General features: G+C 40.0%; 2 protein-coding genes across 2 annotated transcripts; one reads left to right on the forward strand and one right to left on the reverse strand.

The window, feature by feature from the left end:
- Nucleotides 1-6,336: 6,336 nt before the first annotated feature.
- LOC126392598 (gastrin-releasing peptide receptor-like) lies at nt 6,337-13,099 on the forward strand. Its single transcript, XM_050048070.1, has 3 exons — nt 6,337-6,869; nt 10,329-10,680; nt 12,784-13,099. Exons 1-3 carry the CDS (start codon nt 6,472-6,474, stop codon nt 13,096-13,098), a joined length of 1,065 nt encoding a protein of 354 aa, XP_049904027.1. The 5' UTR covers nt 6,337-6,471; the 3' UTR covers nt 13,099.
- A 4,577-nt stretch (nt 13,100-17,676) lies between these two features.
- On the reverse strand, nt 17,677-25,772 carry asb11 (ankyrin repeat and SOCS box containing 11). Its single transcript, XM_050048071.1, has 7 exons — nt 25,640-25,772; nt 24,830-24,909; nt 24,637-24,744; nt 23,552-23,702; nt 23,321-23,455; nt 21,889-22,077; nt 17,677-18,850 (listed from the first exon to the last, which is right to left on the reverse strand). Exons 1-7 carry the CDS (start codon nt 25,734-25,736, stop codon nt 18,726-18,728), a joined length of 885 nt encoding a protein of 294 aa, XP_049904028.1. The 5' UTR covers nt 25,737-25,772; the 3' UTR covers nt 17,677-18,725.
- Between the last annotated feature and the right edge of the window lie 26 nt (nt 25,773-25,798).

Here is a 25,798-nt window from a genome sequence, read left to right on the forward strand (position 1 = left end):
GCAATCAACCCTGCAAATGAATACTTAAATGTTCTGTATATCTGTTCAGACAAAGTGAGTACAAACACAGAAGTTCTGCTCCCAACTATGCCCAACGTTGCAAATTTACATTTCCCTAAAAACTTACTAAAATGTAAAAAATTTGAAAACTCTTTGATTTCTACATCAGAGGCCTCCTAAAACAATATCTGAGAGGTCAAAAAAAATGCTCATTTTTTTCTATATCTGGGTCTTACAGGGTTAAATCTTTGAATGACCTTTAGAGAACCTTTAGGGGACGTTCCCTGAATACTATCTTAGTTGGGTTTTTTTTTAACATTTAAATAACCTTCATAAAACGTTTAGAGAAAGTTCCCTGAAGATTCTGTAGTTTTATTTATTTTTACTTTAAATAGCCTTCAAAGAACCTTATAGGAATGTTTCTTTATGGTTCTCTCAAGGTGTTTTTTTTTTAAATTTATTTGTTTTACGTGAAACATTTCCTGGATATTTAAAAACCCTTTAAATAATCTCCAGACAACATAGGGAACATTCGCCAGATGCTTTTTAATAAAACTTTGAATAACCTTAAGAGAACCTTTAGGTACCCTTTAGGGAACGTTTCCTGGTAGTTATCTTTTTGCTGGGAATGTTGTCTTAATATTACTGCTTTTGTTGGTGCTGTTTGCCGGTTTATCTCTGGCTGACATCTCACTGTGTCACTATAAGAACGATTCATTTCTCCAGGAAATGAAGAAGGAAGTGTCCATTCGTTCTTATAGCTTTCAATTCAGCATCTTCTCCACCAGGTGGCGACAGAAACCTGCAGGCTGAGCTGGCTGCTGTCCATGGTGCTGAATGATGGTTTTTAATGCTCATATTTGTTAAACAAATACACACAAAAATATTTTAACTATAGGGAATTGATTGAAAAAGATATAATTTGTAAATCTCCAAGGGGAGATTAAATTTCACTCTGTTGTCATACACACACATGCACAAACAGGACCTATATATGGAGAGAAGTCAGAGGGGGCTGCTTTGGACAGGTGCCCCGAGCAGTTGGGGGTTCCCTGCCTTGCTCAAGGGCACCTCAGCAGTGCCCAGGAGGCTGACTGGCACCTCTCCAGCTACCAGTCCACACTCATACTTGGTCTGTATGGGGACTTGAACTGGTGATTCTCCAACTCCCAAGCCAAGTGCTTATGGAGCCAGGTACTGCTGCCCTAAATTTTAAGTATAAATTTGAGGTAGTTGTACTTAAGATTCCTTCTCTTCCACTTTATACCTCATTTAAACCACTGATTCCACAGCAATAAAATAAAATAAAATAAAATTAAGTAAAATAAAATAACTTTTCAACAACTTTTTCACAAAACTGTTCAAGACTCAGATTATCCCTAGATAGGGAAATAAAATTTCTGAGTGTACACACACACACACACACACACACACAAAAAAAAGTTAATAATGTAAACATCTCAGCAGCTACAATATCTGTTTATACACTCATGTATAACTCCGAACAGTCCACTATTGATGTAATATATTTCAGGCACAGGGGACATTTTTCTGCAGAACGAGTACTTTGACACTTTAAGTGCACTTATACAATAAAACTATCCACTGAACATAAGTGTTTTTTTATTTGGCACCAAGACTATGAAACAGTCTCCCTCTGGGTCAATATATAGGATTTAAAAAACAGACCAAACAATACTCTTGTAGAATAAAACCTAATGCACTCTTTAAAACCACCAAACACATTAAATATTCAGTAGATCATAGCCAACAATCAACCATGTTAATCACAGCTTTAATCAAATGGTGTGCCATTTTAAAGTGGTTATCTGAATGTGTGGGAGATGCTTTTATTTAAATTTTGTTTTGGTCTTTGCCCAGTTTATAAAGAAAGAGAGAAAACAACAGACAATGAATGCTGTTGACAAATAACGGTCAATTTTTAACCACTAAAACTGGCAAAATGAATCCAAATGTCTTAGAGATGAAGAGACGCGAGGGTGAGGATAATGGAGAGAGAGATGAGGAGGAGGTTGCTTTGACATCAAATGAGAACAGAAGTGGATGCAGTTCCACTTAGAGCTCTGAAAACATAATTTGGATCAACATGGTCCATCTACATAACACTTGAAATAGCAGGCGGTGGAGTCAGTGTGTGTTGTTGTTTGTGAGTTCAGATAAAAGTGTGGTTCAAGTCCAAGAAGACATTTTACTTTGAAGGCTGTTTTTCCTCTCAAATGATTTTGGGGGGAAAAATACTTCTGAGAATTACCAACTCTGCAGCCATTTTGCTCTTTGAAATCATATTTGGCAACAGAAGAGTGTTAGAAATTTAAAATGGTTAAAGTCATGCTCACCGAAGCGTACTTTTATCTCTGTTTTCCACTGCGTCGATACGGGAAAATTCAATTTGCATTTATATTGGAAAATGATTTCAAGCCAAGTTGGCACCATCTGACGCACCAGAGAATAATGCTGCTATATGTCTCCAGTATGATGCTGCAGCAGGGGGTTTTTTATCTCTGGGTCTATAAAGTTAAACCAATGTGGAAGAGCCTTAAACTGTCACTCTTTCTAATGGCCAGCAGGGGCCGACTCCACTTGTTACAAATAAAGGTCTATGAGAAAATAATCTTACTTCTCACTTGGTTTATTACCTCAGTAAACATTTTCCTTGTGAGTTCATGGTCTCAGTCACAAGTTTCTGGTCTTCTGCAATACATCATGATGTTTATTTTGTAAATTATGGTCCCATTTAGATTAAAATAAATTATAAAGCAGGGTTTGCTTCAGAGTGTGGCTACCTCGTGTTTGACAAGTTGCTACCGGGTGGTCGCCTTTGGTTCTCAGTCAGATCCACCCATTGCTCCTTCACAGCTCCACCCCCTAATCCAAATATAAGTCCAACTGTCTTTAAACGAGTACTTCCTTATTAGCAGTGTCGTAGCTTATACTGTTGTTAGAATTGGTCAAATCTGTTGCCATATCAAACTACAAATATTATTAATTACAAAAAACAAATTTCAGTCATTAAATGTGATCAGGTTTTGTTCCTTGCCCACTTTTTTGTCAGGACTGTCTTGGCAGAGATGGCTGCCATCTTGTTTTTACATGGATTAGTGTATTGTGCTCTCACTACCACTAGATGGCACTAAAAAGTGTCCACAAACGAGGACAACAGGTCTAAGTTATGTAGAATGAAATATAAGGTCAAGTAACCCCACACTGTGATGTCCTCATATGAGGACACAGGGTCTCAGGAGGATATGGCATCAGTGAAAACGGCAAACACCAAAAGCTCCAATACAGTAACCCACAAACCAATGGGTGACATCAAAATGGCTATGTTCACTTCTTCACGCACCTTCAGGAGAGCCAATCCAGGCAGTTATTTTGGGCCCCCCAAAATATTACGAGAAAAGGGGCCACTCACATTGGCACATTTTGCAATGACAAGTATAACCTCCCTTAAAATGACAATAAAGGCACTATACAGAGCACCAGCCGCTGCCCCTTAAGTGAGGCCTCTTCTTGCTACCATAGGATTTTTTCCATTGTACGTTTCTGCAAGTCATGACTATGTTACATTTGTACATTATTTTGTGGCAGATATGTTTCTCAGCAACGCTGTGGTGAAGGTGTGGTTAGATTTAGGCACAAAAAACACTAGAAAAATTTAATGCTTTGGCTTTAAACACCCACGTTTGGTGGCACAAAAGCTGCTGAAGGAGCAGAGATGGCTCGGTGAAAAACACCTCGGATCAGTTCCTCAAATGCTGCTGGGATACGGCATGATGTGTCAGTGGAAAAACAACCAAATTCGTGGCTCAGACCTTACAGTGCAACCATCAGGGCGTTGATATACTCCTTTACCTGGGGGCCCCAGCGTCTGGGATCACCACTGCTCGTCTTTCAGGGACCTTCAACAATGTGTCAGAAAGAGATTCAGTGAAGGCATGTTGTACAAGAAAACATAAAGGTTTGAAAGGTTTGACCTTCACTTCCACACCTTACTTAGTTTTTAAGTGAGGTTCACAACGTAGTTCTGATAATTTGGCTGTAATTTATTTAAAAATGACCATACACCACTTACCAACACTGAAACGATACAGGCAATAACAAAAACATGCTATGTAAATCACAGAAATACTTTTTTCTTGGGTTTGGGATACTTATTAAATAACTACAATCCCATACAAAAGATTTCCCAAAGCTTTCTTCCTAAAGAGCTGAGGTTCTACCCCAAACTATTTGCTTCTGAAGAACCCTTTTTTGAAGAAAGGGTGACAAGCCGAAAAACCCTATATGGCTCTAGTTAGTACTTTTAGTTGGAAGAGTGTAGGCTACATTTGTGTTTTTACTTTGTACAGAACAGAGTCATCTCATTGCCCACTGGTTCTTGGGTTCTGGGGGTCCTGATCCCCACTAAGGGTCACCAAAGCTTCACAGGCGGGGCCTTAGGAAACTGGTTGTTTGTTTTTAGATTTTTTTTAGGGCTTTTGCCTCTATTATAGAACAGCTGCAGAGTGACAGGAATAGAGGGAGAAAGAGTGGGGATGACATGCAGCAAAGAGGTCACCCTCCCCCCCAGTTTGTCAAATTTAGATCATTAATCAAGATATAAATATCAGTAAAACTCACAGGGTAAGGGCAGAGTGAAGAGCTGAATACAAGCTATGTTCACAGGACCTTCATGCTCTGCTAAACAGCCTCACACTACATTAGAAAAGTACACAGTTTAAACAACCAGAGAGCTAACAGTGTGGGGCGTCAGACAGGCGTCAGGGAGAAGAAAACACTGACATTGTTTAAAAAGAAGCCTATTAAATATCTATGATTGCTGAAAAACAAAACACTGACATAATCCTAAAAGATGTCCCTTAGTCAGGGGTCCTCAGTTTACTCATTGGTAAAAGAGGGGTAGGTAAAGGAAAAGGGTTGGGAGCCACTGTTATAGCTTGTATCTTACAGTATGAGGTATAATATTGTACAAAGAGGGGACTTGTGTGGGGGACCTGGGTCTATGTGAGGCCCATGATACTAAATGGGTTAACAATTGATTTTAAAATCAGTTTTCTCAAAACTCCCCAAAGAATATTTTGATTACAATCAGGAGACAGATAGACAATTCAAGTCTGCAGCATTAAATAGAGGTGCCATTTCAGGTTTGTATAAGATGCTGATCTACTCCTCCCTGAATCCCAACGCCCAGTGGGAACGAGATTTGGGGGTCGTATTGACTCCTGAAGAGTGGCAAAACATATGGAGCCACCCAGTGGTGATTTCTAAGTCCATTAGAGACAGAGACATACAATCGAAGATCCTCCATATAGCTTACATCACACCCTCCAGTATTAAAAAATAGATCCAAGCTCCTCTGATCTCTGCTGGCATGGTCGTGGGCATCTGGGAGCTTTGATTCATATGTTATGGCACTGCCTGGTAGTCAAGTCCTTCTGGGGGGAAGTGTGTCATTCAGTCTCAGCAGTAATGAATATAAATCTTTCCCCATGTCCTCTGGTTTGCTTGTTTGGTTGTAGGGCTGCACAAGTTAAGTCAAAAGAAGACTGGAAAACAGTAGCTGCCAAAAAAACCCCCGATATTACTGAACTGGAGAATTCGTAAGCTAGCATGTTTCTCAATAGAAGCTTGGTTGCTTGAGTTCTCCAGTCGTCTTGGTGTGGAATGAAAAGATGATAGGATCTGTGACACAACTTTTTCAAGGGGAACCAAATTTGGAACTGCATTTCAACATGGTATATTTGAAACTCTGTTGACCGACACTGAGTAGTAGTAGTAAATGGGATGGCAAATGGGCCCTATATAGGATTGCCCATGGGTTCCATGATGGCCCCATGCCAACATAGGTGGGTTTACCAAAGTGGGCTCCGCAAAGTTATGTTAGGACTACCTGGGTTCCAAGTGGGTATTGGCCCAAAATGGGCATCTTATCTGGGGTCCACTTGGGTAAACCCACCCATGTGGACAACTGGCATGGGGCCAATATGTAACCCATGAACAAGCCCATATATGGCCCAGTTTTCAACCCATTCACTACCCACATGGGCCCCACATACAAATGTTGGCGGGGAAGTTATTGGTCATTTCATCATGTCTCTTCAAACTGTCCCCTCCTCTGAACTCCAAATCATATCCATCATATCAAGGTGACTACTCTGTGTGGACATCTCCAGATCATCTGTGCATATGTACCAATATTTTCTCAATTACATTTAGTAGAGTTTAAGCCCAGCTCACCTCTAAACAAAGAATTAAGTTGAAACAGATCAGCCTATATGTTCCCTGTAGATATTTTTCCACCCTCATGTCCACAGCTTTCAGCCTGTAGCGCGTAAAATGACGCACGCAGCAGCAGGAGGTCATATAGTTTATAAAGTCAGTCACCAAACGCACCAGGAGAAACCGGACCACCCTGCTGAAAACCTCCGTCCTCTCCCTGCATAGGCTGCTATGTCTCTGGAGGACTCCCTGGTTATTACCCCAGATGACAGCGGGTCTCTGGTCCTGAATGTGTCCATGAGGGAGCAGCTCTTGTACAACATCTGGCTCCCCGGGATCGGCATCGCTGCTGTGTACGGGCTCATCATTATCGTGGGTCTGGTCGGAAATGTCACCTTAATGAAAACGTGTCTGATGGTGAAGTCCATGCGGACAGTGCCCAACTTGTTCCTGTCCAGTCTGGCTCTGGGGGACGTGCTGCTGCTGGTGACCTGCGCCCCGGTGGACGCCAGCCGGTACCTGGTGGACGAGTGGCTGTTCGGCCGCGTTGGATGCAAACTGATCCCGTTCATCCAGCTCACCTCGGTGGGAGTCTCCGTGTTCACCCTCACTGCTCTCTCCGCTGACCGGTACTTCTCACGCAGTTAGTCCGAGCATGCTTTTACACTTGTTGACTGATTAATAACTAGGTTTCCTTATTGACACACTTTATCTGTTGTTTCAGAGCTACACTGCTGCAACATGACGCGTGGGTAGAAATGGGTGAAGAGTCATGCTTTTACGCATGGCTGCAGTATTACTTCAGATTAACACATTCTAAAAGTCTTGCATCATTTTATGCACATTTTCCCCTAATCAAAGTCCCTAATATGTTTAGAGTACTTTTTTCTGCACATTTTATCTGACATGACTGTGGAAATTATTGTATAAACTTAACTGGCTAAACTCTGACCAGAGTGACCTCCTGTTTTCCCTATTATTAGAAGAAACTATTATTATAAGGTCTGAATGCTGCATCAACAGCCTCTCCATGCTGCCAGGATCTAAAATACTGAATAATGTCTTTGTTTATTAGTCCAAGTCGTCACTTGCTCCCTTAATATTTAACACTATTGGGTCTACAAATATGGGAATCATCCTAAAAAATATCCAACATGTGTGGGGGGAAAATGATTTTGGAAACTCTGAAGTGCAAATTAATCCAGAGCAAACATCTTTAGCATCTTTATACAACCAGGCACTGAAAATAATAATAATAATAATAATAATAATAATAATAATAATAATAATAATAATAATAACTTTTTTAAGGACACAGAGAAAGGTCCACAGCATACCACACAAAACAACAGACAATCATCTATCTACAAAAAAATATAATAGACTAAATACAATATATAGATATATATTTAAAAAAAGACAAGAAATACCCGACACTACATTATACAAGTTCATAAAAATGGACAAAATTCAATAAACTGCACCCACAAACAAGCTGGAGTGTGATAGAATGACACAATCTTTTCAGCTTTGACAGCTTTATTAATTTTTGTTTCCTGAAATTATTTTTTTCAAATGTATCAACAGTCTAGCTCCAGAGCCTCTTTCCAGATTTATTCAAAGACAAGAGAGTAACAGAGGGACAAGGAGCAGCATGAATTGTAAAATACTGAATTTGAACAATCAGCTTCTTCCATAATGGGCTGTCAACTCTGGGACACATTACCAACTAAAATCAAACTGATTACAGATTTAAAATCCTTCACAACAAAGGACAAATGCTGGGTAAAAGCAAACCAGAGCTGTACACACTCCTAGCTAAATGCACTCAAACCTTTAAGCGGTATTAGTGTCAGTGTTTTGGTACTGTATATGTGGTATGTGTATTGTAGTGTGTGGATTGTGGTCTATGTATTTTATTGTGCCTTCCGTGGTTGTATGATGTTTTAAACTGTATATCTTTAATAACATTTTAGGTCTATATGTAAAAGCCCAACTAGGGATAAGAGTTGAAAATTAGCAATAGTTATAAACTCTCTGTGCAATGCATCAGTCCCATACTCTGTATTGGAACTATGTTAAATTGCATTGTCCCTATGACATAAAATAAAATAAAATAAGAAATAAATTAATAAATAAATTATAAGGTTTTAACAAGTGTAAGTATGTAAAATAAATATATGTTTTTTTTCTCATTATATATATAACAATTCATTCTCTGTACATTTATTTCCTGACTGTTAAGTGTTGGGATTGGGATACTCATTATACAGAATGGCCCATCTTAAAATTACATATTTTATGTCACTGGATCCAATTATTGAGACATTAATGTGTTATTACTTAAGTGTTGCAGCTGATAACAGTGGGGCTAATTTTAATTACTTTATATTCTGCTGGGTAGCTTGTGAATTTCCCTCCAGGAGTCAGTTTTTTCTTGATCTATAATAAATGATCATATTTTATTTACTGATTCTCTTTCATATTAATAATCTGAATCGACAGAAATCTGAAGGGTCATAACATGATTAACAGATTAGGAGAACAGAAAGTACATGAAATTAAGTTTATTTTGCTGGACCTTCCTCCTGATATCTGCTTATTTTCTTGAGAAATCAGGATGACTTTACCTCTAATATTCATATGATGAAGTTACACTGAACCCAGTCACCAGAATAAAATGCAAATACGTTTCATACACATCACATCAACATTTCTAATGTGATGTAGCTCAGATTAGATGTATATGAGTTTTTCATCAGAAGGAGAAGTGGATGGTGGAAGGTGTGAAATCTGGGCAAGACTACTACGGTGTCCATTTAAGGACATCCTCAGGTGTCAGACCTTAGATGAAAAAGCATCAGGTCTCAGGAAAACCTCTGTCAGATGTCAGATGAAACAGCCTCAGACAAAATGGCCTCAGAAAAAACAGCTTATTAATTTATCGATCTATTAGCAGGGAATACATGAAACATCATCAAGACACGACTGCGTCAGAAGGGAAAACAGTTACGTCATCAAGTGCAACTTCAACAATCCTGGCAGGTGCCTGGTGAGCAAGATTAACTGGTACAAGATGGCTGCCGAGAAGCAGACCACAGCAGACCAGTGTTTGAGACCAACAAACAACAAAATGGTATTTTTATTTTTTTTTTTACCAAAATGCAACAAAACTGAGTATTTTAAGTGAAAACATGAGGTTTTCCTAACACTAACCAAGTGGGTTTTGTGCTTAAACCTAACCACACGAAAACTGAAACATAACGTTTGAAGATATCCACCACAGTGAAAGGCACAAATTCAACATATGAAACGCACAAATGTTACATATCCATGGTCCACAGAAATGTACATTTCCAACATTTCTGGTGACTCTGGTGATTGCGTTGTCACACCAGTCCAGCTGCACATATGCAACCAGTAATGAAAGGTTATATATTCTCTCACTTTCAGGAGTCACAAGCCAAAAAGGTTGGAAATCCCTGACATAAGATAGGAAGAGATAAAGAGATTGAAGCGCAGAGCTAAAATGATTATATGGGCCCAGCATGGTGCTGATTGAACAACCTAACACAGATTAAATATTAAGTCTGTGACAGAAGGGTCCAGATTTAGGTTTTCGTTGTCTGAAAATGTGTTGGGAACTGCCAGCCGCTCTCTCTATTTTCAGCAGCTTTGACCTTTCTTAGGAAGCAAACAAACAAAAAAATACCAGTTATGATAAATAAACCTTCCACCTCTGTCTATAACTCTGCCTATCCAGGAGCTAATAATATCTGCTGTTGTTGCTGTTTTCTTTCATCCAAAGCCTAATTTAATTTTGTCTGCTGTATAATCTACAGCCAGAAAAGGTATCAAAGCTGATTTTTATTTGATTACAAGGAGAAATTGAGTCTCCCTCAGTCGGAGGTGGTGGGTGGAGTGCTTCATTGAAATCAGTAACGAGACAATAACTAATTTCTCTGCAGCTGTTCTTGATTGCATACATAATGAAGAATGAGGTAATCAGCTTGATACAAACAGCCTCTCCACACGATGACAAAACAAGTTTCAGTGATGCTCCACATATCTCTCTCTTCTCTGTTCAGGTACAAAGCCATAGTGAGACCTCTGGACAGCCACAGGTCCAGCGCTACTCTCAGCATCTGTTTACGAGTGGGGGTCATCTGGCTCCTCTCTGTGACTCTGGCTGTCCCCGAGGCCGTCTTCTCCGACCTGCACACCTTCACCACGAGCCACACCAATGAGACATTTGTGACCTGCGCGCCCTACCCCCACGCCGGGGAGCTGCACCCAAAAATCCACTCCACAGCCTTCTTTCTCATCTTCTACATCGTGCCGCTCTTCATCATATCCGTTTACTATTGCTTCATCGCTCGCTGTCTGATCAGGAGCTCTGTGGACATCCCTGCTGAAGGACACCTGCACCTCCAGAAACAGGTGTGTGGTTGGGTCCTTTGATTTGTTCTCTTATTCACAAAGTGGTCTTTAAAAACGTCTTTCTAAACTATACATTTCCCGGTTTAGTGCTTAGTACTCAAACTGTGTATTGAGAAAGCCAGCCATCCATCCAGCCATCCATCCATCCATCCATCCATCCATCCATCCATCCATCCATCCATCCAGCCATCCATCCATCCAGCCATCCATCCAGCCATCCATCCATCCAGCCATCCATCCAGCCAGCCAGCCAGCCAGCCAGCTAGCCAGGCGCCCAGGAGGCATCCTGATCAGATGCCCAAACTACCTTAACGGACCTCTTTCAATGCGGAGGAGCAGCGACTCTACTCCGAGCTCCCTCCGGATGTCCGAGCTCCTTACACTATCTCTAAGGCTGGGCATTTCAGCCACTTGTATCCGCAACCTCATTCTTTTGGTCACTACCCATAACTCATGTAATGTACTTAAGTCAAATTAATAGGTTCTCATATTTTATTTTCCATTGTCTGCCACTTTCCGCTTCCACTACATTATCTAATAACTTCAGTTACTTTGCAGATTCAGATTGATTGCTGATAGTATTGTTTATGGAGGCAGCACCGTTAGCTGCTGGCCGCTGTCTCAGCCACCTCCATTTTGAGAATGGACAATTCATATGCTCTGAATTTTTTATTCCAACCTGGAAAACCTTGTCCCACGTTTTCTGGAACAACACTTTTGAAACTGGTCCAACACTGACTGAGAGCACTGCAGCTGTGAAACAAGCTGTAATGTAACCAATCGTGCATGTTCGCACTGTCAGTTACTTTGATTGGATAACTAGATGAGTGGACACCCACAGTCAACTGATTAGAGGAAGCAGTGGGAGTGGGAGGGAGAGAACTGCGAATGGATGAGCACTAAGAAGGTCTTCCTGATTGGACTAGATTGATTGATAGTATCCTTACAGAGGAAGGAAGAGGAAATCGCTATCTCCAAACCCACAAGACTTCATTTAAATAAACATTTTAGCGTGTACAGAGCCAGAATATTTTTTACATCTAACTGGGTGAATTAAGGGTTTATTTCAACCAAACCAGAGTTGGTGATTGATTGAGCAATGAAGAGATGAATCAAAATGTTTTTTTTGAGTTTATATGAAGAGTGTTGTACAATGATAAAATTACAGTTTAACGATTTCGGGGTTGTTCCTTATTAAACAAATGAATCTTAGTCTTTGTAGGGATCCTTTCCATAATGTTGCCAGAGACATGGAGTAACAATCTGAGCCTCTCAGTGGCAAATACAAGCACTTTTAGTGGACATACAGGGCGCTGAACAAGCCACGAAAGGTTACACTGCAGCCTGTTTTGCCTCTGCCAGTTGCAGCAGTCACTCTCAATGTTTAAAAAATGTTGTTCCCATTAGTCATTTGGACACTCACACATGGGAAAACAGGGTTGTTAGTTTTGCAAGTTTTTGGTGACCAAAGTTCCTCGGTACACCAAAGTGTGAATTTCAACCCTGCGCAGCCTCAAAGCAAGAACAACGAGGCTAAAGTTCAGCTTCTTCCAAAAGGCTGTGAGGCTTATGAATGCTCTGGCTTAAAATCTATCCTCTGCACTTAATACTGCTGTAACTATGTGCAGCTATTGATGCACTATTACGCACTTTAACATGCTGCTTGGTTTTTGACTATGTGTTGTATTTATTATAGGCTCTTAAGTTATTTAATTATTTATTTTGTATGCTGCTGGACCAGGGTAACGGATTTTGTTCCCACACGTTTTTAACATGTACGAATAAACAACAATGAACTGAACCTAGAACCTTGAAATTTAGATGCTGACATGATAATGGAGCTAGACGAAAAGAGAATCAGGATTTATTTGCAGTGTGTATCAAATTTTATAGTAATCCATCCAATAGTTTTTGAGCTATTTCATTAAAGACAAAAGTTCTGGTTGCAGGAGAGGAAATTTAGAGGACCACCAAAGTTCATCCTCTGGGAACCATGAATGTTTTTAGAAAATCCACCTAATAGTTGTCAGGATATTTCAGCTTGGACCAAAGTGGTGGACCAATTGTAGAAGCTGATTCCTTCTCTCTCTGCTCTCCCATCAGATCAAGTCCAGAAAGCGTCTGGCCAAAACTGTGCTGGTGTTCGTCGGCTTGTTTGCCATCTGCTGGCTGCCCAGTCATGTGATCTACCTGTACCGCTCCTACCACTACGACCAGGTGGACACCTCGCTGGGCCACTTCATCGCCAGCGTGTGCGCTCGCATTCTGGCCTTCACCAACTCCTGCGTGAACCCGTTTGCCCTCTTCCTGATGAGCAAAAGCTTCAGGAAACACTTCAACCAGCAGCTCCTGTGCTGCACTTCTCCCAGACGCCTGTACAGTGTTAACAGTCAGAGCACAAATATAACCTCCGTCTGAGAGCATGTGCGACTTCATAGACTTGACAAAGACCTGTGTTTCTGTCGGACTGGAGGCTTGTTGATTGTCTTTGCTCTCATGTTTACCTCTGATTTACAGCTATCCAGTCAAAGCCACAGGAAAAAGAGGAGGTGCCTCAAAGGTTTTTTTTTTTTTAAAGATTTTTTTTGGGCATTTTTAAACCTTTAATTGATAGGACAGATGAGTGTGAGGGGGGGGGGGGGGGGGAGCGACAGGCCCCTAAGCCTCAAAGGTTTTGTCAGAAACAATTCAGTGACTGTTCATTGAAAGATGGAGTCACTGCTGATACAACTTTTTTCTCATTGCTTCAGACTGATATTTGATGTGCCCTCATGAATAAATGTAATAAAAGAAAAAATGCTTTGTTAGTTTGTAAATTTTTCTAAAATGAAACTGAATGTGAAACAGAGATTCTATCAGCTGTCATTTGCAGTGCAAACCGTGCGTGAAAGGTCAGATAGCAGCTTTATTGTGCATGTTTCTATCTGCACTATGCCATTATTACAGAAAGATGACGCAGAAAGATAGAGCAGAAGGTCCCTCTGATACTGACTGAGGTATTCATGGTTATAATCTACTCTTGACATGAGCTGCTCTGTGTAGTAGAGGCATTTTACTGGCTACATAAGAAGCTTGTCAAGTTTGTCAAATGCTAAGTTATTAGAATTGTCAAATGTCACATTGTAGATGTTTCTGTTAAACTGTGGGTGTTAGTTAATGTTGGTTGGCTGTACGCCTGTATACTGTATGTATATATTTCACTAGCCATTCGTTAATTTTATCATTAATGTTAATGTGTAATATATGGAGCTGTACTTGACAATTATTTTGCATTTTCAATTCAAATATTGGTGCTTTTTGTGAATAATCAATTATTGTTTAATGTTGCAATATCACAGAGCCCAGACATCTTTAAATGCCTTGTGTTGTGGCCCCAAAGCCCTAGCGGTATTGCCACTCTGATACAATTGCTGTGAAGGTAGTGGTATCTTAGGCTCCACTGGTAGTGGAGGCTAGCTTGTTGGCAAGAGGGCTACATAACACTCCAAAGTTAGGCTAAATTTTGGCCGGGGAACAACTGGCATGGCAATTTGCAAATATCTGAATCAAAATGGGTTCTATGTTTCTGCTTTACAGACATGCCCACTTAATGCTAATCCATTACAGTTAGCAAAAACTGTGTATTTGTGTATTTGAATGTTTCTGCATGCAAGTGCGACGTGCTCCTGAATCAACGCCACACATTGCATTCCTGAACCAACACTGCCATTAACCTAATTACAACCCTCTGACATCATCAGTGTGCTGCTCCTGTATGCTTCTTCAGAGCTAAGCTAGTTGAAGTTGTGAATTGAAGTTAGTACAATTGGAACAAAATCCTCAGTAACACTGAACAAAAACCTAGGAAGCTACTTCAAGGTTAGCGAGTTAACTTGCTAACGAGGTTGGCTATGCTAACGAGTAAACTTGATGATAGACTAGAATATTAGCCAGTTAGCTTGCTAACAGGTAGGCTATGCTAACAAATATGCTTTTTAATAGGCTAGTTAGGCTAAGCTAACTTGCTAACACTTTAGCCAATTGGCAAGCTTACTTGTTAGCTTAGCCAACCTACCTAGCAAGCTAAATTGCTAACTTTTTAGCCTATTGTTAAGCTTACTTGTTAGCATACCCTACCTATTTAGCAAGCTAATTCGCCAACGTTTAAGCCTATTGGCAAGCTTACTTGTTAGCATACCCTACCTACTTAGCAAGCTAATTCGCCAACGTTTAAGCCTATTGGCAAGCTTAGTTGTTAGAATACCCCACCTACTTAGCAAGCTAACTTGCTAACGTTTTAGCCTATTGGCAAGCTTACTTGTTAGCATGTCCTACCCATTTAGCAAGCTAAATTGCTTACTTTTTTGCCTGTAAGCTTACTTGTTAGCATACCCTATCTACTTAGCAAGCTAACTCACTAGCCGTTTAGCCTACTGGCAGGCTTACTTGTTAGCATACCCTACTTAGCAAGCTAACTCGCTAACCCTGCAGTAGCTAGATGGTTTTTGTTCAATGTTACTGAGGATTTTGTTCAATTGCATTAACTTCAATTTGGAAAACTAATTTAGCTCTGAAGAAAGAAGCACAGGAGTTGCACACTGATTCTGTCAGAGGACTGTGACTGATTGCAATGTTGGTCCTCCTGGGGTGCAATGTGGGATGTTGACCCAGGAGCATGTCCTACTTGGCAAAAACATGTGCTTTTCTGTATACTGGGGTCCATAAACAGCTGTAATTGCATTAATTGGCTATGATTGGAAAACTGACTGTGTGGATTAAGTGGGCCCATTTATTCTCATGTGTGATGATGTTAGTTCCCACAGTTGCAATGTAGTGACACATTTTTTTTAAAACATGACCTACACTTTCAAAATATGAACAAGCACCTAACCAAAGCAAAATGTCTAGAAAAACGACTAGAAAAACTTGATACACACTGTCAAGGTGCATTTCAAATCTTAAGGTTCCCTTCTTTCAGAAGCCACTTCTACATGTCATAGATACACTGTAGACCTGCTATCACACCCATAAAGATTTGGCGCCATCATCAGGTCAAAAATTTGTCCAATAATTTGGTTTATGACCAAATACTTAAAAAAATAATGCCGCTCCCTTCAGCCACAACCCTTGTTTGTGTCAGTGCTGATCAGCATATGCATGCTAATGAGCTGAATTAATATGGTAAACATGTTTGCATTGTCATTGTGAGCATGAAACTATTGATGATTCATGATCTGTTGGTTGGCATTATTTAAGCTCTACAATATATTGGTGATAGCAGTTTAACAGTTCAGTCAAAATGTATGACGATGATATTAATCGTGAGAACTGTGGTGTGAATTAGTTGTCCTGTATGGTCTTCACCATAAATATTGATGTATATGTCCAGTATGACCCCCTCTGGTCGTCGGTTTTATGAGAGGGTTTTTGTGATTGTGAACTTCCTGCTGTTAAAACTCACTGAATAAAAATCTAAAACTTTTAGTCGAATTGATTTGTATCACAGAGGAGCGTCCGTCGCTCTGTAGCACATCTGACCTTTTCAAATAGAGCAACACAAGTGAATGGAGCTCCAGCTGAGGTATTGATTAAATAAGGTTCTTTGGATTATTCATTTCACTACTTCTCTTTGTATGGAAGTACAAAGAGAACCCACTGCGAACTGCTGCTTCACAAGAAATGTCGACATCCAGGTTGTTTAATCTATTATGCTCTGTGTTCAGCACCTTCAGAAGTTATTTTGTCATAAGTGGTAATGTTCTCTCACAGTTGTAGCATGTTAGCATTAAATCTTGACATGAGCAGCAGGAAATCCATCAAACACAAACACCTACAAATAAACACATAAAGTCACAACATGCATCCCCCTTTTCAAATCTTTTGCTGATGGCCGAGGCTTTTCTTTGTCGTTCAGAGAAAGACATGTCAACCTAAATCAGCTCAAATAAGACTTTTCAGGTCTCTGCAGAGGTGACCTTTCAACGTGGCATTTGAATGCAGGAAATTAATTCCCCTTCAGTGACAACGTCTACGAAAACTCCATCCTCAGTTCTTCAGATCCTTTTCGCTTACTGCTGTTTTCGACATTTCCCATGTACTTTACTTTGCCTTCCTCTTTTCAGATTTGGCAGTGCTTCACAAGCTCGGCATATTCCTTTACCAGTTTTGGTTTATAAACCTACTTTGAAAGTCCATCAAATATAAAACAATTAAGATTGAAAATCTCTTTTACAAGAGAAACCTGGCTGAGGTAGCAGCCAATCAAAACACATTTAAAATGCAACAAATAAAACATATAATACAAAAATCCACCATAAAACAACAACTATTCAAACATAGTGGCCTCTCAATAAAAATAAGCTCATGTCTCTATCACCACATTCTTTATGATGCCCTTAAATTCATCAATGGATATGTGTTTCTAATTTTAAATCTTTTTGAAGATTGTTCCATGTCCAAGGTGCAGAGTAGGAGAATGCAGTTTTCCCCAGATCTGTTAAAACCCAGAGTACGTTAAAAAGCAACCACCTGGAGGAGCGTAGCTGGAAAACTACCAGAGCTGAACAGAGTCCCAGCACTGAAATTTCTAACTTCTCTACAATACCCTAAAAAATACTGATATTCAATACCATTTTCTGTACCACAGGGAAAAGTGACACTGGGTGCAGAGATTTAAAATGTGTATTAAAAGATGAATATGGCAACGAAATGACGTGACAGTGGGTATTTTTCCTTTCTTGATGAGAGCAGCAGAATGGCTGTAGTTAACATTAACAATAAGAGAGAGTGAGAAAGCTAGGCTGTATTAGTGCTGCAAAATAAAAGCTCTGTGCCAGAAATTTACTGTACTTCAAAAAAAAAGTGATGTGTTCTCAAGTCACTTGCAGTCCACTCAAAATGGACCCGCAACCCCTTTTGCTGCCACCAACACCAAATGTGGAATCAGGAGCCAACTAACAGGCTAACAGTAAAAATACCAACTAATAAATAACACTATGGAAACATTATATTTGCATTATATTTATTTACACACAAATGATGGGAACTTGTCCTATTAACAGGGCGAGGGAGGTGTTCTCACACGAGCATCACCAAAGAATACAAAACATTACAATCATCTTGTTAAAATACTTTTTTACAAAATACAGTATTTAGTTTTTGTGGATATACGGATTTACACCTTATACTATTTTGTGAATCCTGTATGAGAATATCTTACACAAGTTTTGGCTTTGCACGTAAAAAATGATCAAAACCGATGCAGCAGAAACAGATATTGTTTATTTTCCCACACATCCTTCTTGTCACCTACGTTACCCACAATGCAACTCAACCAACCAGTTCTGTTGGAGAGTCAGGTGTTACGTTTGTTATGCTAATAGCAGCTAATGTAGCCTCAATAGCTTCAAGCAGAGATGAGGAGGAGCTACTGAGGTCTGGTGAGACCACCTCTTTCTGACTCCTCACACACAAAGATTATTTTTTATTGTGATAATTGTAGTCTTTATTGACTCTAGTGTCATCACTTGAGGCAACGTGTGAAACTATGAGCCGCTCTCTCTGGAGCCACAAAAAGCTTTATGCAGTTATTTCTGCATATGCACTTGCACTATCCAACACATTGGACTTTGGTGTGTAAAGTCAGTGAAGTTTCCCTTTAAATACATTTTGTAAAAAAAGTAAAAATGGTAATAACTTCATTAATTAATTAATTTGAGTTTTTTCCTGTTAAAGGGTTTTTTAGGGGGAGTTTTTCCTTCTCTGCTGTGAGGGTCCACAGACAGAAAACATATTGTACATTGTAAAGCCCTGTGATACAAATTGTGATTTGTGATATTGGGCTCTATAAATGAAACTGAACTGAATTGAATTTGAGTAATATGTTAATAACAATTATAATTCTAAGAGCAACCGTATAATAAAATACAGATCACTATGTCCCATTCTCTGAATGTGGAAATCTTTTTTTCCCTGCATCGTGTTAGTCAGGGACAGAAGGTACAAACATAAAGGACAGCTCAGTCGATGCAGCAAACAAAGAGCCACGGTGGCAGGGCAGAGACGTCTCATTGGTAGAGGAGGAAGTCCTTGATGCTGTGTGGGAGAAAGAGGCCCGAGGCTCTGTGAAGACGACTCCTCCCCAGACTTCGACGTATACAGAACCGACAGAGCTGAGACAGAGAGCAGGGACCTGGAGAGACAGAGGGCAGAGCTGTTATTATCACAGACTGTATAAAAGGAGTGGAAGTAGCTGCTGTGATGTCACCCACTGGTTTGTGGACTACAGTTTTAAAGGCTTTGAGCTCAGACACAACATTAAACATAATTCAGTATTAACTATAGCTCCATCTAAAGTGAATAAGTGTGATGTTTCCCAGCTAATCCTCCACTCGTCTGTGTTAAGGACACAGTTTACACATTTTTTTACTTCTGATTTATTAAAGACTGAGCAAAACATGATGCTGAATTTAGCAGCAGACTTCAGTAATAGTCATATAAAGTGGCAGTAAAAGAAATAACTTTTGGCATTCATTTTTTCATATGATATAAAGGGAATACTGTAAATCAGTAACACATTCTCAGCCCTAATGACTAAATACATATTTCAAGGTATGTGGCTAGATTTATTATATGATGAGCAATTTTGTAGGTAAAGAATGAAGTCAGACGGGGAAACACAGGGATATCATGTACTGATGTTGACCGACAGACCCGTCAGTCTAGGTGTCATTATACTCTGCAAATTCTGATTTAATACTTTGTCTCTATGTCTGGTGGTTTTAGTTCTCATATTTATGGTACCTTTGGCAACAGAACAATCCCTTTTTGTCCTGGTTACATGTTCAACACAGACAAAAAATTAGCTTAGACTGGTTGTTAGTCGTTACAGACTCAGACAGTGCAAGAGGTATCAGAGCTCCGCAAAGACATTTTAGAAAATGCTAAGTTAACATTATTTAAATATTTGTTAAAATATCAGTATTTGCTAAACTGAAGGCAAATTACTCCTGAAAAGAACCACCATTGATGGTTTGCTACCAAGAATCTCTGGGACTAACTAGCTTACTGCTACTTCCGCTATCTCACCGGAAGTTGTGTACATTATCCTACAGTAGTGCCCTCGGGTAAAAGGCGAATATGCCAAGCGAGCAATTCTAGAATATACCTGACGGACCTGGTACAGGGTCCGCCAGACTAGCTCTATGTTTCACTGCCGCTGAAACTGCCTCTAACACTGCAGCATTTTTTTAATATACAATCTATGACCATAGGCGACTGTTTGCGAGGACACTAGAGTTTACGCATTACGCACGGCTCTTTGCACGCTTCGCACGGCCCAAACCACCGCTGGTGACTTCTTTTCAGTTGTTTTTAAAAAAAAAAACTTTTATAATGTCTGTGGAGCAGCAGCCGCGTAAATCTACCTCATTAGAAGCTCTGGGGGAGACTTTGAGCGGGAGTGACGTTGAGATAGAAGACTCATCAGACAGCAACAATGAGGAGTTTGATGAGGAAGAGGAGGATTTTTTTTCACTTGTACTTGGATCCAGATTATAAGTAAGTTATTGTGTTTCCTTTGCTTTTTTTCAACAACTTAGATAGATAGATAGATAGATAGCTTTATCATTACATTGATGAAATCTTTTGCAGTCATAATTTGATGTGACTTCATTTTTCAGTGTGCACACCTGTGCAAGACCTCATTCTACCATCTTCGCAACATCTCCAGACTCCGCCCCACTTTAACCCTCCCAGATGCAGAGAAGCTAGTCCATGCCTTTATCTCCTCGAGACTGAACTACTGCAATGGACTCTTCATCTGGATTCCTGGCAAGAACATCCAGAAGCTGCAGTACACCCAAAACAGCGCTGCCAGGGTCCTGATGAGAGTCTGTAAACATGAGCACATAACCCCCATTCTACACTCGCTGCACTGGCTCCCTGTCTCATCCCGGATCAATTACAAAATCCTGCTGCTCACCCACAAATGCATCAATGGACACGCAACCCCCTACCTGCAAGAACTAATCACTCCACAGTCCTCCACCCGTACCCACAGATCTGCAGGCAGCCTACTCCTCCGAGTCCCCAGCACCAAGCTCTACAGTTGTGGTCAAGGAGTTGATGAATGAATTCAGTGGCACCTCTTTGCATGGGAATATTGTTATCACGGTGTTATACACTGTCTAATTCAGAATATGTTTAAGGCGAGGATTGGTTTATCACAATTTACTCACGCATAGTAAGAGTCACAATGTTACTGATACTGGGAGTACATCCTCTGAGGTCTTACCTTTACATAGAGACCAAGCTTATGCATACGGACCTGATAATTGTGGAGCTATTCTTGATTCATTTTGGGTATGTCTATTAAGGCGAAAATCACCTTTTAACACCTAAATCTAAATTAATTGCATACATTAACTTTTGCTGTTGAAGTATTTTAAAAAAGTCAATTCAAATGAATTTTGGCAGATGTGTCGTAGTAAAGCTGCTGGATTTTGGACACAATTGTCCCCCTGTCCTCTACCACCAAATCGGGTCTGCAGTCCATTGTAATCCATTTTGCAAGGGACTTAGTCGGTGACAGGCAGACTTACTCAGTTTGCGTCTAATTGCGTGGTTAATTTGAATTTTTCTTTAATTTTGTTAACACGTTTTTTCAACAATTAATTTATCAAAATTAACCTGTTATTTTGACAGCCCTACTGATAATACATTCATGTTAGAGTTTGGGATTTTGGCTGTCACTATCTTGGTTTTTTGGAGGCAGAAGTGACCATATTTCGACAAGAGGGTGGGGCTGTGGAGGGGCGAGGCCGGGGTGGATCTGACTGAAGGACACCGCTGTAGTAGCACCTTGTCAATCACAAGGTAGCCACACCCTAAAGCACAGCCTGCTTTATTGTCTATTTTACTCTGAATGGGACCATAATTGATAAAATGAATACCATGTTGTGTTGAAGAAGACTTGAAACTTGTGATTGAGACCTTGAACTCATTTAGATGCATACTGAAGGAATTATTCAACTGAGAAGTAGGGTCAATTTCTTGTAAGCTTCTTTAGTATTGCAGCCAGTGAAGTCACCCCCTGTTGGCCATTAGAGGAATTGCAGGTTTAAGGCATGTACACACATGCTTCACCTCTCAGACAGAGGTTGCCCTCTAGTTATACACTACAATGAATAAATTGGGTTTATGTTGCATGTATAAGTTTCCACAACATACCTTTGTTCTGCAGTGCAACTCTCACTGCGCTGTTGGGCGATGACAAATCCAGAGGGGTCTTTCCCTCTGCGTTCCGACGACACCCATCGGCCCCAAAGTCCAGCAGAAGATTCACAACTTCTGCTTCTCCACCTTGAATTGCAGCATGTAAAGGACTGTCCTGCCCACACCCCATCTGGACATCTGCTCCTGCATGTGCACAGAAACAGAAACAGTTAACAGTGGACTCGAGTGAACAAGTCAGAAAAATGAGGTGATTTAAACTTAAAACACCAAAACCATCATTGTGTGCTCACAGACTGTTTGTTCTAGCACTCACTGGCTTCAATTATTGGGAAGCCTTGCAGAGAGGAAATTGGTGACTGTTTAAAAAACATGAAAAGAGGGGGACTTGGAGCAGAACCATGAATAATAATTAATTGCAAATCAAATCTATACTCGCCATAAAAAGCATGTGCTGCTCAGATCTGCAAAAGTGGTTTCTCGTTTCCATGGAAAATTAAAGCGAAGACAGATACTGAACAGCTAACAATCACCATGAGTACGAGAGAAACAAAAGCAGTAACATCAGCTGTATTTATCTTCATTATCGATCAATCTGCTGTTTTTTTAATTAATCGATACATTGTTTTGTCTATGTGATGCCAGAAAATAGTGATCAATGTCTGTTACAATTACACAGCTCAGGGTCGCATTTTAAAATATCTTGTTGTGTCTCAGCTGACTCAAATGCTTCAAAGCTTTGATCACTGCCGTTGACAATATTTTCTACATTTCTGCACATCAGTACCACTTCTAAAAACTGCACAGCTCTGTCATTTATATTCATATATATATATATATATATATATATATATATACACACGTATGTATGTATGTATATATATGTATATATATATATTCATATATTCATATATATATATATATATATATATATGATATTTATATGGTACTTTTTCACAATTTTCTTGTATTTTTTTTCTACCATTAAACTTCAATTATTATCGTGGGATATTATTTGCTTAAATCACTGAAATCAACAGGCCTATATTTGGGACGGGCATCTATATGGGACAGGCCTTTTATTTCTTATACATGCTCTGCAAAAAAATCGAGATATACAGTCAAATAGTTTATTTAAACCAGTATGTACATTACTTGCTGAAAAATTAGGCTTCAGATAATATATCAATTATTAATCATACATTTGATCTAGCTCTGACAGTCAGCACATCAGAGAAAGAGTTACAGCATAACTTTAGCTTGGGCTCTACAAATATAACTAACGTTTGTATTATTGTAAGAATCTGAAGTGAAATCAAAAACAGCAACACTTGAGATGTTGTTTCACTCTATACATTATCCTGTTTGGGGGATCAAAAACTTATGATTGCTCCTGACTTTTTGTGACACTGTGGAGTTTGCAGATTACCTGAGTGTAGCAGCACCCTGACACAGGCTGCAGACCCGGCCATGCAGGCAGAGTACAGCGGCGTCCCCACCACTTGCAGCTCCACGTCAATATGAGCTCCATACGACAGCAGCAGCTCCAGACACTCTGTGTGACCTGATGGAGAAACAGCATCAGAATCTGATCTCGCCTTTAAACGTTTACATGTGTTTGCACACACATACACACATACACACACACACACACACACACCTTTCTTAGCAGCCTCATGGATAGGTGATGCCAGCTGGTAGGGGGTGTGTACGGAGGCACTGTGCTGCAACAAGAGCCTCACACAAGCAGCACTCCCGCTGCTGCAAGAGTTGAAGAGAGGTGTGGCGCCATCTGTTGATACTGCCTCCACCTGTGGAGGGGGATATAAAAGGAAAGATGATGATAGTACAGCCAAAAGAGCTGCACAGGCACATATGCACACACAAACTAACATCAGACATCAAATACACCTTGTAAACAAATACACTTTATTAATGGATAAAGGATGAATAAAATGAATCAAATTTATCTTGGTGGTGTTGTTTCTCCAGTAAATTTGAGACTCCCTACTAAATTACCAGACATTGTTAAAAGAGCAGTCCATTAATTAAGCATTGGAGTCCTTTAACGCTGTCAGCCTCACAGTTTGAATAAAAAAGGGATCCACATGATGCAGAGAAATGCATTCTTCTAGCCTGAGTGTCAGACTGAAGCTCCCAGAACCTTCAGTTGAGTGGGCGGGGTCTATGGTCTGGAACCAGGCTAACATTCTTCCTTCTTCTCAAAACCTAATCTACAGGACCCACAATGCAACTCCACCACTGACCCTTTTTTTCTGAGATTTTGGTATGTTATGTGATCAAGCCTCAAGCTGCTATCCACAAGCAGAGATGAGGAGCGGACCACAGAGGCCTGGTAGGCTCTCTTCTCTCAAACTCATTACCCCCATATTCTTTTTTCATTTTTTTCAACTTGTAGTCTTCAGACTACTTGTAGTCTTCAAACCAGTCGTTCCAGCCGTGTGATAGGAAAATACTTTTAAAAACTAGTATGTCATCTGCATATTTCTCTTCAATATAAAGGCTTCTTTTTGATATTTTTTCAGCTTTCTTTACTTGTTTTCAAAAATAACGCTGGGAATTCCTATATCTATGATTCCTAAATATTTAAACTCATACATTTGTCTATGAAGTTTCTCTTCATAGACAAATCCATCAGGTGTGATACCCAAATCTGTCCATTCAGATCGCAAATAACCAGAAAACAAAGCCTGCCTTAAAACTGAAAATAACAATTTTTCTTACATTTGCACCGTTTTCCACCAAGAACTTAGCACAAGCATAATGTCCACCGAGGCAAGCTTCATGGAGAGGGGAGACTCTGTCCATGGAGAGTGTGTCTACATGGAAGCCCTGCAGGGGAGATCAGAGAGGATGATACTGTCAGATACAACCGTGGATATGCTGTGCATCCTGTGCCACATCAACAAGGACTCACCTGAGCGATGAGGCTTCTCAGGTGCAGCAGTCTGCCTTGGTAGGCGGCTTCATGGAGAGGAGTTCTGTCGGACCAGAAGTCTGGGACACAGAGAGTAAGATTCACTTTCAGAGAACAAATAGATTCGCTCATGGCAGACTGATCCTGCTCTCTGTCTATTGTAATGTTAAGATGGCCTCGTTTGAATCCATGTTAATCTGGTTTTTCAGGGTCACTCAAACCCAAAACACCAAACTTGCTCAACACACACCCAGTTTACATGCAGAGTGGTCAGGCTCAGTGCTCAAATAATCTGTAACTCTGACAACAAAAACCTAACTTTCAAGAACCTAATACCTAGCTAGTAGGACACTGGAATCTGTTGCTTACAGTTTATCTCTGATTGCTTGGTGAAAATTTTTACAGAACTTTACACACTAACCTCAAAACCTCACACCAAACCAGCAAAACATTACACATCGATTGCTAAAGCAAACAATTCATGCAAACTCTTCTTTAGAAAATGTGATTCAGTGTTAATACAGTACAAACAAACAAAATCAGCACCAACTATGCACTGATTGTATAAACAACAAACACTTGTGGCTTTTGCGTTTTCTGTGTGCAGGGCAGATTACAATGGTTTCAGAGATCATGCTTCAAGAATCCCTGTTAGTGTTCAAGCATTCACTTGCAAAGCTAAATCAAACTTACTACGAAATTTGTACATTTGCTCAAGAAATAACAAAAATAAACCAGTTGCGCAACTTAATTTCTCTGAAGACACAAAAATTATCTAAAAAGGTCAAAAAGACAAAAACAAAAACTTACCAGCCATCAGTGAGTTGCATGCCAACCCTCCGTAGATGTACAGGGGCCTCTGCCAGGGTTGTGAGGACAGGGAAACCTCAGTCTGAACAGCAGCCATGATGACAATGAAACAACAAAAGACTCCTCCACAACTGTCCGGGGCTCAAGCTTGGCCAGGCG

This window comes from Epinephelus moara, chromosome 7, assembly GCF_006386435.1.
Source record: "Epinephelus moara isolate mb chromosome 7, YSFRI_EMoa_1.0, whole genome shotgun sequence".
NCBI lineage: Eukaryota > Metazoa > Chordata > Actinopteri > Perciformes > Serranidae > Epinephelus > Epinephelus moara.